This window comes from Dendropsophus ebraccatus, chromosome 1 (assembly GCF_027789765.1).
Source record: "Dendropsophus ebraccatus isolate aDenEbr1 chromosome 1, aDenEbr1.pat, whole genome shotgun sequence".
In the NCBI taxonomy this organism is placed as follows: Eukaryota; Metazoa; Chordata; class Amphibia; order Anura; family Hylidae; genus Dendropsophus; species Dendropsophus ebraccatus.
The window spans coordinates 49,910,724-49,925,375 of NC_091454.1; the positions used below are offsets into that span (position 1 = coordinate 49,910,724).

Consider the following 14,652-nt stretch of genomic DNA (forward strand, 5'->3'; position numbering starts at 1 on the left):
TTGACTTTGATGGGAGAGTATTGTGCGCAAGCTCTCTGTATAGAGGCCATTGCGCAAGGAGTTGAGAGGATAAGCTTGGACCATCATCTGTTGTGAATAGCCTGATACTGCCTTATTATAGTGTGGCATCTAGCTTCATAATAATAATATTTATTTGTATAGCGCTTTTTAAAAAATATATACAATATGTACAATTCAGGTTATATTTATATTACATTATACAATAAATAAAGTGAAATAAAAACAAGAAGGCTTCACTGTAAACAAAAGCTTCACTGTAATCCTGCATGTGATGATAAGGAGGAGATAGGTAGCATATTCTTTGGCTTATTAGCGTATTGTGCGCAAGCTCTCTGTATAGAGGCCATTGCGCAAGGAGTTGAGAAGATAAGCTTGGACCATCATCTGTTGTGAATAGCCTGATACTGCCTTATTATAGTGTGGCATCTAGCTTCATAATAATAATATTTATTTGTATAGCGCTTTTTAAAAAATATATACAATATGTACAATTCAGGTTATATTTATATTACATTATACAATAAATAAAGTGAAATAAAAACAAGAAGGCTTCACTGTAAACAAAAGCTTCACTGTAATCCTGCATGTGATGATAAGGAGGAGATAGGTAGCATATTCTTTGGCTTATTAGCCCAAATGATTTTAGCGTTATTTTAAAAAATAGATATTAAAATGAGATAATACAAGACGGTATTTAGAAAAAAACATTACCAAAGATTCTTTAAAAACATGTCTTAGAGGCTATGTCAATAGCTTTATGCTGTACTATATAGGAGTAGCATAAACTAGTGACAGAGAAGCTAAAGAGAATGATGTATCACTTACATGGTTCTGTACCGCTGATTCGGAGATATCCCCCTGAACAACCAGGGGTTTGAGCACTATACACTAGTCCTCTCCATTATGTGTGTCTGCTCAGTAGTCCTCGATATTCATGAGCACTAGCTCTCTGTGCCCACCAGCCGCTGATTATCAGCTGTTTATATACACACACACACACAGAGAAATAGAGAGATTTGTCTGACAGATTTTTGAAGCCAAAGCCAGGAACTATGAACAGGGAACAGGTCATACAGGAAAGCCTGGGATCTGTCCTCTTTTCAAATCCAATCCTGGCTTTGGCTTCAAAAATCTGCAAGATGAATCTTGTAACAGATTCCCTTGATCATAAAAACATAATTTATACAATAGATCATATTATCTAACTCTTACACACTCTACTCAATAGATTACATGTGTGATGCACAGACACGCCGGTTCCCATACAGTGAGACACTCCTAGTAACTCAGAATACCCAGAATATAAAATATTTGATAAATAATATTCAAAACCATACAACCATCCAGGGATTTCACTATATTGTTTTTTCAAACTATCATCTTGTATGTTTCGCTGTTTATTCAATAAGTATTTTTACATACAGAAAAATATTCCTGTAATTACTACAAATTGTAACTAATTGCATCAAACCCAGAAATTACTGCTGTAAATGAAAGTAAAGAAAGCTGATAAGCAAGATGAGGAAAAACAAAGCTACCTACCACCTCTATTGTTTTAGTACATACACATGAGCAGAAAAGATAATGTCTATCATGAATTGCAGGGGGTTAACCATACAAAGAGACCTCATCTGAAGAAAACAAATGTCGAAGAAACAAACGATGGCAAGTAAAACCAGACTGAATGCATCCTCAATGTGTGTGCTGATAGATACCGTTATCTAATGTTCCTCTAGTGACCATTTATCGCATAGGGCCCTAATGAAAAGAATTTACATATCATAAATCCACCCACACCATAGGTAACTAATTTATTGTGTTCAATGACACACAAGGAGAGGACGATACAAAATGTCAATGACAAAAAAAAAAAAAAAAGGTGATCTACATTTTTGCTTAATTTTCCTTTTTCTATCCCTATTCCTTACCCATCCTTATTTTTTACAGAGTTGGTGAAAAATTAGGTCATTAGGGTCCTGTCTATGCTGTTCATGTAAACTAATGGGGTCATTAGGGGCTTGTCCAGGACGCCCATGTTTAACTGTATGGACTACAGTGTAGACAGGCCGGTCAGGCAGACCCTTAATGGCCTCATCTGTCAAGACTCGTGGAGTGATAACCAGATTGTTATAGTGCTGCATGGTCCGGAGTTCTAAGGCTGTATCTGTAATCAATCACTAGATACATAACCTGAATACCTCAAGGTAAACCATCACCATTGCTGTATGTCTGTCTGAGTTTGTTTTACAATGACATCTACAAATTAATATTGGGGAATCAGTGCCACATTGTACCACTAGCATGAATCTAAAGAAATGAGGCAACTATTGCTAGTTCAGGCAGCTATAGTGTTACTGGTCAATTGGTTTTTTACACATAGCATTGTGGTATAAAAGGTAACTTTAAAAAAAAAAAAAAAACATACAGAAATATACGGCACGGAATATCACTTATTGTGTCTTAATTAAATTGCACCTAATGTCACATATTATGTATTCACAAATAGAACAGTTCTACAAATGGGGAGATGTAGTATAGACTGGCCTTTTCACCCCTTACTAAATGTGTATCAGTGAATGCTTGTGTGTCACAAGTCCTTTAAGCTGGTGTAGATTTCAGCCACAATTTACACCAATTTCGCTGGAGGCGAAAGTCAGGCTTAGGCTGGGTTCACACTACGTTTTTTTTATCCGTTTTTTGCAAAAAAATTGTGAGCATCCATTTTTCAATTGACTTCCATTGTAAAAAAAAAACCGTATCAAAACGGATCCGTTTTTTTTTAACGGACACAAAAGTAGGGTTAGCTAGGTTTTTGTATACGTTAAAAAAAAAAGGGATCCATTTGATACGTTTTTTAATAACGGAAGTCAATGGAAAAAAGGATGCACACAAATGCAAAAACGTAGTGTGAACCCAGCCTTACTTTTTATGAAAATTCACGATTGCAACTTTTTTGTACCAGAAAAATGACCCACCTGATAACTTGAAGGGAACCTGCCACCATGAAAGCGCCTAAGATATCGGCATCATGTGATAGAGCAAAAGGAGCTGAGTGGATTGATATTTATCTACCCTGTTTCCCCAAAAATAAGACATCCCCTGAAAATAAGAAAGAGGTTGTGCTGAACTGCTAAATACAAGGCCTCCCTCGAAAGTAAGATCTAGCAAAGTTTTTGTTTGGAAGCATGCCTGCCGAACAGAACACCAGGGCATGCAGCTGTGATTCTTTTTTGCCCGCTGCTGTTGTCTCTGCGTTGCAGAGCAGCTGCATGCAGGACATGAAGACTGTCACCTGCCACTAACCCGGATGTTCCTTTCTGCGGCCGTCACTTAAATGTACATGAACAGGCCTGTTGCCTGCTACCTGCTGTTGCCTGGATGTAGAAAAATGCTTTTATTCTCTGGTACAAGGAGTCATAGAGGCTTTTCAAAGCTCCTGATCTGCAGCAAGCTGGAATACCTCCTCTCCCCCTCTCTGCTTGTTTGAAACCTGGACGTCCCAAGCAGGATCAGTTATAGGAGGGGAAGTAAGGAGGTGTAGGTGTTACAGCTTGTTGCAGATCAGGAAAGTCTCTTAATCTTGCTATGTCATTTTATGTCTTTCATTGATGGAATGTTATCATTTCATGAAGTCTTTGTCCATATCCATGCAAAAGACAAAGAGAAGATTTAGATCATTCTGAGTGCTCAGACTCCCACACACTTCCATGGTCGCACAAGTATGTCTATACACAGAACATTACTTTGGGGGAATCCTGCATAGTAATATGTGACACAACATAAGGCATGATTTTTGTGCAATAGGAAAATTGTCCAAAGTGTTTGCGGGGAATCCTAGAGTTGATTGAGGCCTAAAGAAGGAATGGAAGTCAAATTGGTTGGGATTCAGGATTGACAACAAGCGCTGTGTAAATGCCTCTCCTAACCTAACCTGTCTGACACTCTAACAGACATTCAGGCTAGACTGGTACCACTTAGTGCTTTGCCATTGCTAATCTATGTGTCTCTCCCACTAGGTCTGGTAGACTTCAAGACTAAATAGTAGGCCAAGTATTTACGGAGCTGTTTCCTGACCTCTGGAAGGCAACACGACAAGAAGAAATAATAGTAATAATATATGAGCAGTTTATGAACCTGGCATGAATTCCATAGATTCTATACCCTTGGTATCTACTTCCTTTCACGGTGGACTCTTTCAGGTACAAACAGATCTATATACACAGACATTCTTCTCATTTCCAGACCCATCCTTGTTATGTCTTTCAAACTACAAAAGGAAATGTGGCTGGCTAGAATTCCTTCAATACATTGTTAGAGAACACAGAAAGCAGACGACTTCTTCAGCCCAATTATTGATTGGTCAATGAGAGGCTTCATCTTCCATTCAAACTATTGGTAATTAAGGAGCAAATAAAAGGCTCAAGAAACGTCTGCTGCTTGTCGTGAAACGTTATGTTACGTGTATCTAACCACATTCACACTGCACATCGTTTGGCAGGACCCTACACAACGGTCTCACCCAATGTATGTACAGTACCTGTTATTAAACATTTCAATATTCTTGTCATTGTCTACCAGAAAAGAAAAAAATTGCACACTAGGCTGGAAAAGTGTTTTTTTTTTTTTTTTTTTTACATACCAAATATCAAAATACCAATAATAATTTTAATATATACTGTTCTTTAAGACTCCTACAATAGATCACCAAGATGCTCTGAAGTCAGAGTCCCAAACTGGTAAATAGAATTGCAACTAAAATGCCATATTGATGGACATGGTGTGAGCCTTACATATCAAAACTAAGAACCAGAGTAGAAATAATTGTTCTTCATGCGTTCTATAAATGAAGGTTGTTTTTGTACATGGAGGTTCCAGTCTCTTACCTCTCAGTAAGTGCTTTGCTTTGTGTGTCTCTTGCAGTCTGTAAGTCCTCTTCTAGTCGCTTTTTCTCTGACTCTAGTCTTTCCACATCTGTCTGGCTCCACTTTCTTGGGCTAATAAATCGCATTTCCTTTAAGAGCTCCTCTTTCTCATTTATTAATATAAGACGATCACGTTCAGAGTCAAGGACTCCGGGCCAGGCTTCACTGTCCAGTTTTGCCAACTGTATCTTTATGTTGGATATCCTATATAAAGAATTAGATTTTTTTTATTTGGAATGTAACAATCAACAATGGCACTTATTTAAAGGAAATGTGTTACCTAAATTTCCTGTTACTGATTAGCGTCAGATACTAAAAATTGTTCTTTCATTCTAATCCGTTTCTATTTTCTGACTATAGGTTTTTTATTTGACTTTTTGAACACTGCTATAGGGGCTTCCAGCTTTCCTGAGCTGTTTTTAACAGCATTTAGTGACATGCTTTACAGCAAGACTCATGAGCATACATGACAATAGAGAGAGCCTGTCCCTTTAACATGAATGCGAAACATTACTGAGTGTACTCCGAGACCAGTGAAGAGGTCACATGTAGCTGCAATGCTGTACAGATCACTTTACAGCAGCCTCCTTTTATCACCAAAGACAAAACGGGAAGGCTTAGGCTGCATTCACACGTTCCGTGTTCTGCACGGAACATGGATGTGGAATGCCTGTAACGGACTTCTGCCCCCGCATGGGGCAACATCTGTGATAAGATATTGGAAGCGGGGGAATTGTACAGATATTTGCCGCGCTGTGATGACGGAGCTGCGCAGCTGATTAATTACAGCACTGTGTATATATGTACAATTCCCCCGCTCCCAGCATCCTATCACAGATGTTGCCCGGGCAGGGGGAGAAGTCTGTTACAGGCATTCCATGTCTGTGTTCCATGCAGAACACGGAACATGTTAATGCAGCCTTAGTTTTAGCGCCAGTGGTGAGAATGAAAACTGCAAAATTTCATGATTTTTTTATAATAAAGATAGAAAAACGGAAAATTAGAAAAAAACAAAAATTCTTTAATAAACATGTTTAACAGAAACATTATTTAAACAAGTCCCTTTCTGATGACATATTCCCTTTAAAAGGGGGTTATCCATCCTTATAAAACTGATGGCCTATTCTGTGGGTCAGCACAGGTCTAACTCCAGGCATCCCTTACTATCAGCTGATTGAAGGGCCATAGCACCACTATTAGTAGAGGTGCAATGTACTGCAATGTTGCCCTGTTCACTTGTATACATTGCACAATTATTACTAATATTATAGCAATGCTGGTATAAGTGCTGGTAAACACTTAAGAGGCTGCGGCACTCACACAAGCACCACAGCTGCTTCAAACAGCTGATAGGCAGGTGCTGTACGTCAGACCCTGTGATCTAATATTGATGGGCTTTCCTGAGGAAAGGTTATCAATTAATCAAATCTGAATAGCCCCTATTATGAAACCTTGTACACAGGAACAGTGGAGTAGTTGCCCATAGCAGACATGGCTGTCTGATAGGTTAATATGGGTAAGTGCTCTGCTGTTCCTTTGCACAAGGTTTCATAAATCTCCCTTTTTTTATACCTTCCCCATTACAGCAATATATAAAAGTGTAAAATAGGTAGAGTTAATGGTTTCACCTATTTACAAGTCACTGATAAATAAAGGTTATTTCCACATGATGCAAAATTAGTTTTACTTAGTGCCACAGCACAAGATGTCGGCACTCCGAAGCGTGATACTCCGTGGATAGATATATGGCATTAGCAAAAAAAATTCCCGTAACTCACTTGGCATAACTTGCAATTAGGTTTTATTCCATATGAAGGTGCACGTAACAAACAGGACGCGTTTCGGTATGGTCCACCTTTCTCAACTGTCTAATACAATGTGAACACTTTCTTACTCACATACATGGGAGTATGGCAAACAATGATAAAGTATCACGCGCAGATGTGCGGTGCTATCCCTGGGCGTCAGCATCGTCATGCAAACAGTGAACAAGTCCCGGACATCAACATAAATTACGTTATAGATAAATATGTGTGTATGTGAGTAAGAAAGTGTTCACATTGTATTAGACAGTTGAGAAAGGCAGACCCTGCCGGAATGCGTCCTGTTGTTTGTTACGTGCACCTTCATATGGAATAAAGCCTAATTGCAAGTTATGTCAAGTGAGTGCTGTAAATTTATTTTGCTACTTAGTGCCACAGACATGGACATAATATTTCTAATTTCTTTAACCTTAAAAAATGTATTTTTGTCATAAATTGATACAAAAAGATGTAAGAAGCACAATCTACCTGGACTCATTACTGTGCGGTACAAGTGCAACAACCTCCAAGGAAATATCACAGAACTGCACTTTGGAACATAACCTGTAGATCTGTTACCAGAAAACTATACGCGTCAACTAACAACATAAACAGCTGCAAAAACAGCAATTACCTTCTCTTCGCCTCTTCATATCGAAGCCGTAATCTGACCTTCTCCGCCAACTGGTTATTACTGATCACAGAAAGCTAGAGAAACAATAACATCATACAAGTGTATCGTGTTCTTTCTGTTGTGCTTATCAAGCTAAAACATACTATTAGGAAAAAGCTTTGTTCTTTCCTCCAGAAATTCTAGGTAAAAACTGGAAACTTTTTAAATATCTTATTTAGGAATGCTACAGGAAAATGATGTCTATAAAATCCTTAGGAACATTTTGATGATACAGGTATAAAGGTTACCATTAGAGATGAGCGAACCTCGAGCATGCTCAAGTCGATCTGAACCCGAACGTTCGGTATTTGATTACCGGTGGCTGCTGAACTTGGATAAAGCTCTAAGGTTGTCTGGAAAACATGGATACAGCCAATGACTATATCCATGTTTTCCACATAGCCTTAGGGCTTTATCCAAGTTCAGCAGCCACCGCTAATCAAATGCCAAAAGTTCAGGTTCGGATCGACTCGAGCATGCTCGAGGTTCGCTCATCTCTAGTTACCATATAAATCACAAGGAAATGTACGCCAGTTCATGGGACTTATAATTGCTCTTACAGCTTAGTTGGTCATGTATCTTCTTTTTTTATGTCACTATGTAGCTTTAATGCAAAAATCTTCATATACCTTACGACATTTTATGCAGAACTGAAGCCTCATTCACATCACACCTTCAGGCTACATCTCTGATATCAAAAAGTATTCCAACATATTCTACAGTGTACCTGACTTTAAAGTGGACCTGTCAGTAGCCTTTCAGTGACTAAAGTAAAGGCAGTGTGCAATAGGGCTTCTTAACCTACATCAGGAACTATAACTCTTATTTCAATTTATAGCTCCAGCTCTGATATGTAAGCTAGATATTTTATGCAAATTAGAAGTTAAAGCCCTTGGGCTGCAAAAAGGCCAGAAAGGTTCACAGAGTGGGTGCTGACATGCAGGCATAGGGGAATGTTAGTTAGGAGAGAAGGGGCCAAATGTTGCTGGCCTTCTGCAGCCCAGCTCAGCGTTGAAGTGATGGATTGAAATAAGAGTTATATCCCCTGATTTATGAAAAGAAGCCCTATTGTAAATCGCCCTATTGTAAAACATTTTTAGCCAGTAGAAATCTAAACTGCTGCCAGGTTCCCTTTAATAGATCAAACATAACCTAGAGGTGACTACTTTTGGTGTTTATAGAACATATACTTTTCATTGAAGCACTCTAAAGCATAGTCTATAATACTGTTTTCCATATTACAAAAATGAAAAATATTTATTTAGGGAAACAGACGCAACTCAATCACTAGTAGACTATAGTTGTTACACTGCAGTATACACTGGAATACCCTTTTGCCAGCAACTCAATCCAACATGAAAATGTGATTTGAATGGGGCCTTTGTAAAGAAGTGTGTAACAGGAAAGTTGGCCATGAGATAGCACTCAATTGTTCAGTTAGCTGGCAACTATTTAATCTAAATAATCCACTATATGGCTGTGTTCACACTACGTATATTTCAGTCAGTATTGTGGTCCTCATATTGCAACAAAAACCAGGAGTGGATTAAGAACACAGAAAGGCTCTGTTCACACAATGTTGAAATTGAGTGGATGGCCGCCATATAACAGTAAATAACTACCATTATTTCAACACAACAGCCGTTGTTTTAAAATAACAGCAAATATTTGCCATTAAATGGCGGCCATCCACTCAATTTCAACATTGTGTGAACAGAGCCTTTGTGTTTTTAATCCACTCCTGGTTTTGGTTGCAATATGAGGACCACAATACTGACTGAAATATACGCAGTGTGAACCCAGCCTAAACATGTATAGAGAGATGAGTTTGCACCATATAAGGTGGGTTCCAGCTGCTGTTTGTTGTTGCTCCCACTATTGGTCCATTAGAGATGAGCAAACTTGCCGAAAGACGACGTACGGCAACGTTCGACTGAACCCAAATGCTCAGCATTTGACTCCCGGCAACTGGAGGAGTTGGATGTGGCCCTATGGTTGGCGTATGGCTGTTTCTATGCTTTCCAGGACTCCCTAGGGCAGCATCCAACTTCTCCAGCCACCAGGAGTCAAATGCCGAGTGTTCGATTTCGCTCATCATTACCTGGGGTACAATTATTTCTAATACCGGACATTCATCTCCATGGTCAATAGTGACCATGCCACTCCTGTCATGCCACTAATGGCGACTTTTACACACTATGCATCTAGCATGCACAACAGGTGACTGCAGAGACCATTCATCAACAAAGCAAAGGTGAATTTAAAAGGGTAGTTTGTTTTTGTTTTGTTTTTTCTTTTCATTTTTATAACACGCCCTGCAGTTTCTTGGATTTCTAAAACTATTGGTCAACTTCTTAAAGGAAATATCTGAGGAATGGTAAAAATCAAGCGTTACTTACGTTTCCTGAAAGGTCAGTCTGAGAACTAACATTGTGATACTGCCTGGATAAGGAGAGATTTGAGCTGTTCAACGATGTCTCACTGGACCAAAGGTCTGACTGAGAACCTTTATCAACATGGAAGCCATTTTTTAACCTGGCAAGGCTCTGGGAAAACAAATCACAATGCCTGTAAGTAAAGTACAACCTATAAAATGCTATGTAAATATACATAAATAGATGCATGGGTCCATTTCGTGCCACAGTTCTCCTCAATGCTATTTATATAAGCAAAGAAAGTGCAACCCAACCCAAGTTCTGAGGAGGCATGTGGTACAGTATAAGTCAGTAGATCCATTTCAGAATCGCCTTCTTTTAGGCCTTTGTTTGCTGATTTTGGGAGCATGTGATCACTGCTGTAGCTCCATTAGACCATTAGTAAATGGTTCTCTGTAATGCTGCGTTTACACAGAATGATAATCGTATCGTAATTTTCGCAATAACGATCGCATTTGAGCAAAAATCATTCCGTGTAAAAACAGCAAACGATCAAGCGATGAGCCAAAAATCGTTCATTTTGATCTTTCAACATGTTCTCAAATCGCCGTTCATCGTTCGCTAAAAATTCGCAGATTGTTCCGTGTAAACAGTCTTTCACCGATTTACCCTATGTAAAAGATGGGCTTAAGCGATCTTAAAAACAATCGCATTAACGATTTTTCTTACAATTTTTCTAACGATTTATTCGTCTAAACGCTGATCGTTATAAAAACCAAATTGTTGCTTCAAAATCATTAAACGATTGATTGGGCGAATTATTGCTTCGTGTAAACGCAGCATAAAGCTAAAATATTTGTGAGCAGCTTTGTAACTCCCCCCCCCCCCCCCCATTTAGAATTCCACCAATTCATGAAGCATGAAAATCCATTCGGCTGCATTTAGAGATCTCCATCGCAGTAAATTACCAAAACAACATTGTAAACAAATTCTGATTAAATAAATTGCTCTTGGTCTAGAATGTGGTTTTCCAGTAAATTACATTTCTGAGTGGTGCCTAAGGGTTCAATCCCTGTATATAGAGCTAAACAGCTCATTTGTTTCTGAAACAGGTGCTAGTCATGGGCACCACCGATGTAAAATGTCTGGATGTTGTTATAATTAAAAGAAAAAATACAACCACCTGGATTTGGATGGGGTTATGGTAACCAGGTCAAGCAGTATATTAGGGTGTAGAAGGTGAACAGACATGCAGAAAGGATCACACCCGCAGTCTTTACGGCCTTCCCTGTTTGCACTATACACATTATTACAGCTGCATTTAATTATTATAAACATGTTGAAATCTATTTGGCTGATGAGCAATGCTGTTTTGTATGCAGAAATTACGCTCTTTAGGCTTAAAATCAATATGAGTCAGGATGGATTATTGTAAAAAAAAAAAAAATAATAAAATTCTCTTGGAATATATAAAAAATATGTATTTTCAAATATCGAGTCGAGTAGACCCCGACACTCGACTATTCGATTGAATATCAAATACAATTAAAGTCTAGGGGAGAAAAATGCTTGAATCAAAATTCGACCACTTGGAGGTCACCAAGCCCACAATGACACCTCAGGAAATGATGTCAATACCTCTGGAATGCAACTGGGACATCAGAGGAAGCATGCCTGGGTGCATCTAACAAGCCCAAGTGGCAGCATTACGCCACTATCACAGCCTATCAACTATACACTCCAAACACAATATAACCTCTATGTAAAGTGAAAAAAATACATGGAAACCTTATTTCCTTTACAATAGCATGAGCAGAAAGCTACGTTTTAACTCAAAGAAACATTTTTATTCACCCTTTTAAGTCACGTTGCTTATGACGACCACAGATGGCAAAGGCAAGGAGGAAATCACGCAGCACCCACAGCTAACTGTCATTGTGTACTGTATGTATGTGTGTGTGTGTGTGTGTGTGTGTGATGCAGTCAGACATGTCCTCTTTAAATTTTTATCTGCCACTTCCATGTGCCCTTAAATGGGTACTCGGGGTTAGGGGGCTTTTCTGGCTATGGCTGGGGAGGAGGTGGATGAGGCCAACAACGTCCACTTACCTCCCCAGTTCCAGATGTGATGTTTCAAGCCTGGCCAGCCAATCAGTGGAAGAGGCGGAGGCAGGATCCCACCTCTGCCACTGATTGGCTGAGCGGGCTTGAAGCTGGAATCGCAGAGGTAACTAAACGTTGTTGGCCTCATCCACCTTCTCCCCGGCCATAGCCAGAAAAGCCCCCTAGCCCAGAGTACCCCTTTAATTACACATAAGGGAGTGTGGGTCTCATGACACACAAGGAGTATACAGCCGTATACCCTCTCTATGACATAGCTGAATACAGCAGGCAAAAGGCATCCAACTTTTTTAAGTTGCGCACAGCACTTGGCACACAAGGAGTATACAGCCGTATACCCTATATAGACAGCCTATTCCTCACAGTGAATACACTACAGCTGCCTGCCTGTCTGAACACACCTATGTTCTTCTAGCTCCTTTAATAGCTGTATATCTTTAGATAAATGTGTTCTTTCTATAGCTTTAGTCTTAAAAATGGCTTCTGGGGGTCTCTCCTGCCTAAAATCACCTAATACTTTACTCACTCTGATACACACTGTCTCCCTGTCTAGCTCCAAGTAGCATCTGAAATTGAATCTGAAATCCACTATTCTATTACTGTGAAGGTCACATAGTTTAGCCAGCCAATGAATGCAGATGCTTTTTTGTTCACTTCCTGTGTGCTCCTAGTACCTGTCCCACAAACCCTGCATAGTAATTGGTTAAAAAAAAAACCCAGGCAAGGTGGGAGGGGATTCAAATTCTTACTGGGGTTTTGATCGAATACTCGATCGAAATCAAGTATTTCGAAAAGTGTACAACTCGAACGAATACCTACTCGATCTGGTACTACTCGCTCATCTCTATTGTCTATATTTACCCCAGTCTTTGACCATTGTTAAAGGAGAACTCCGGTGAAAAGCTTATATATGCTTCAATCACCTATCCGCCCCCCATCCCTATCCCCCCCCCCCCCCAGGAAGTGAAGTAAACTCATTCTTACCTAATGACTGTTGACCCCCGGCTACTCTGTGACAGCCATTTTGTGACAATGACATCATCAAGAGGGAAACTGGTCTAAGCCCTGTTAGGCCAGCCTCCCTTTGTCAGATGACTCAGGTTGCTCAGCTTTGATTGGTTGAAAAAAAGAAGACACCAACTTATAGCTTAAGTTCAGTTGTTGTTTTTTTCAGCACCGAAGTTGTCCTTAGAGTCCAGGTTCCCCGCAGACCCCCAGCTGCTGTAAAACTACTATTTGCATCATGCCTGGCTGGCTAAAACTAAAGCTCTGGCCTCTGGCTGCTCAGACATGATTAGAAATTTACAACAGCAAGGGGGCTGCAGGTTCTTTATCCCAGGTCTTGTCCCGAGGCATAATACTGTCTAAGGCTACGTTCCCACAAAGTCTTTTTTGTTTTTTAGCGTTTCGCTGCCTTTTTTTAAAAGCTGTCATTTTGGTGCCAAAAAGCTGCTGTTTTATGCAAATAAAGCGTCCACGTTTTGGCAAAGTGCCAAAAGAAGGCCAGGATGACATTATCAATGTAAAAACTTCCGAACACCACAAATCACGGATCAAGGGGCGCAGGTCCAGAGAGAAATGATGGAAATAGGGTATAAGAAAGTTTAATAAGACCCAACGCGTTTCGGAACCGCACCGGTTCCTTTTTCAAGAGTCATAGTGTTCTACAAAAAAACACAATACATATAAAGGAAGTAAGCATGACATCAGAACAAGGGGGCGGGGAAGAACAACCCCTTTAGAACAGGTGCATTATATCTATCATTATCAAAACCAAAAAGATCTACCCATAAACATACATATATATACACTCACATCGGATCTGAAATAAAAATATGTACAAATATAAATGAATATAAAAATATAAAAATAAATATAAATATGCACATATTACAACTAATTTATACTTTGGTATTCTCTACAATTTCATTTAAACCATCTGGTGCTAGACAACATAACCTAAAAATCCAATAGGATTCCCTATTGATCAGCTGTTTGTATCTATTAGGTATGGACTCTGATATTTCCTCTAGAATCGTGAGTTTTAAAGAAGTAGGGTCAGAATTATGTTTAAGAAAATAGTGTCTCGATAAACTGTGCAGTAAAAAAGAATTCTTAATATTAGCACGATGTTTGTTCATGCGGGATCGCACCGTCTGAACGGTGCGGCCCACGTATTGTAGCTGACAAGGACATTCTAAAAGATAAATCACATATTGTGAGAAACATGAATATGTGTTGTGAACATAAAATATTTCCTTCGTTACTGAGGATTTAAAAAACGATGATGGAATAACGGAGATCCAATAGCAGCACAGGCATCTAGTGACATTGCATCGTATAGTGCCAATAGTGTTTGTTTTTTGTCCTTTGCTGTCGGTACTGGCAACAGTATTGCGAAGTCTCCCAGGGGCAAGTTGGCTGCGTAGTGTTTTAGTTCTACGAAAAATTACCGTAGGTTGACTAGGAAGAATGGGTTTTAAAATTGGGTCACTTAAAACAATATTCCAATGTTTAGTTAGTATTCTTTTAATTTCTTGCGTACCACAGTTATATTCTGTAATAAGTGCTGTATTAAAATTATGAGTATTAGATTTTTGTTCAATTTTTTGTTTATTAGACATTTTTTCAATAATCTTTTTTTGTGTTTTATCCTTATTTTTATTATAGGCATTGGATAACAGGCGTTTAGGGTAACCCTTATTAACAAAACGGTCGTATAGAATTTTTGACTGCTC

At 39.1% G+C, this 14,652-nt stretch overlaps 1 protein-coding gene across 1 annotated transcript in view; it reads right to left on the reverse strand.

Annotated features, from left to right (window-relative positions):
* The window catches only part of WWC1 (WW and C2 domain containing 1), a 104,344-nt gene that overhangs the window by 32,480 nt on the left and 57,212 nt on the right, over window positions 1–14,652 (reverse strand). The window contains exons 7-9 of the mRNA XM_069970691.1: window positions 9,818–9,964; window positions 7,380–7,453; window positions 4,905–5,147 (exon numbers count right to left, since the gene is read on the reverse strand). Coding sequence (XP_069826792.1) covers window positions 4,905–5,147; window positions 7,380–7,453; window positions 9,818–9,964 — 464 coding nt within the window. The remainder of the gene's footprint in view (window positions 1–4,904; window positions 5,148–7,379; window positions 7,454–9,817; window positions 9,965–14,652) is intronic.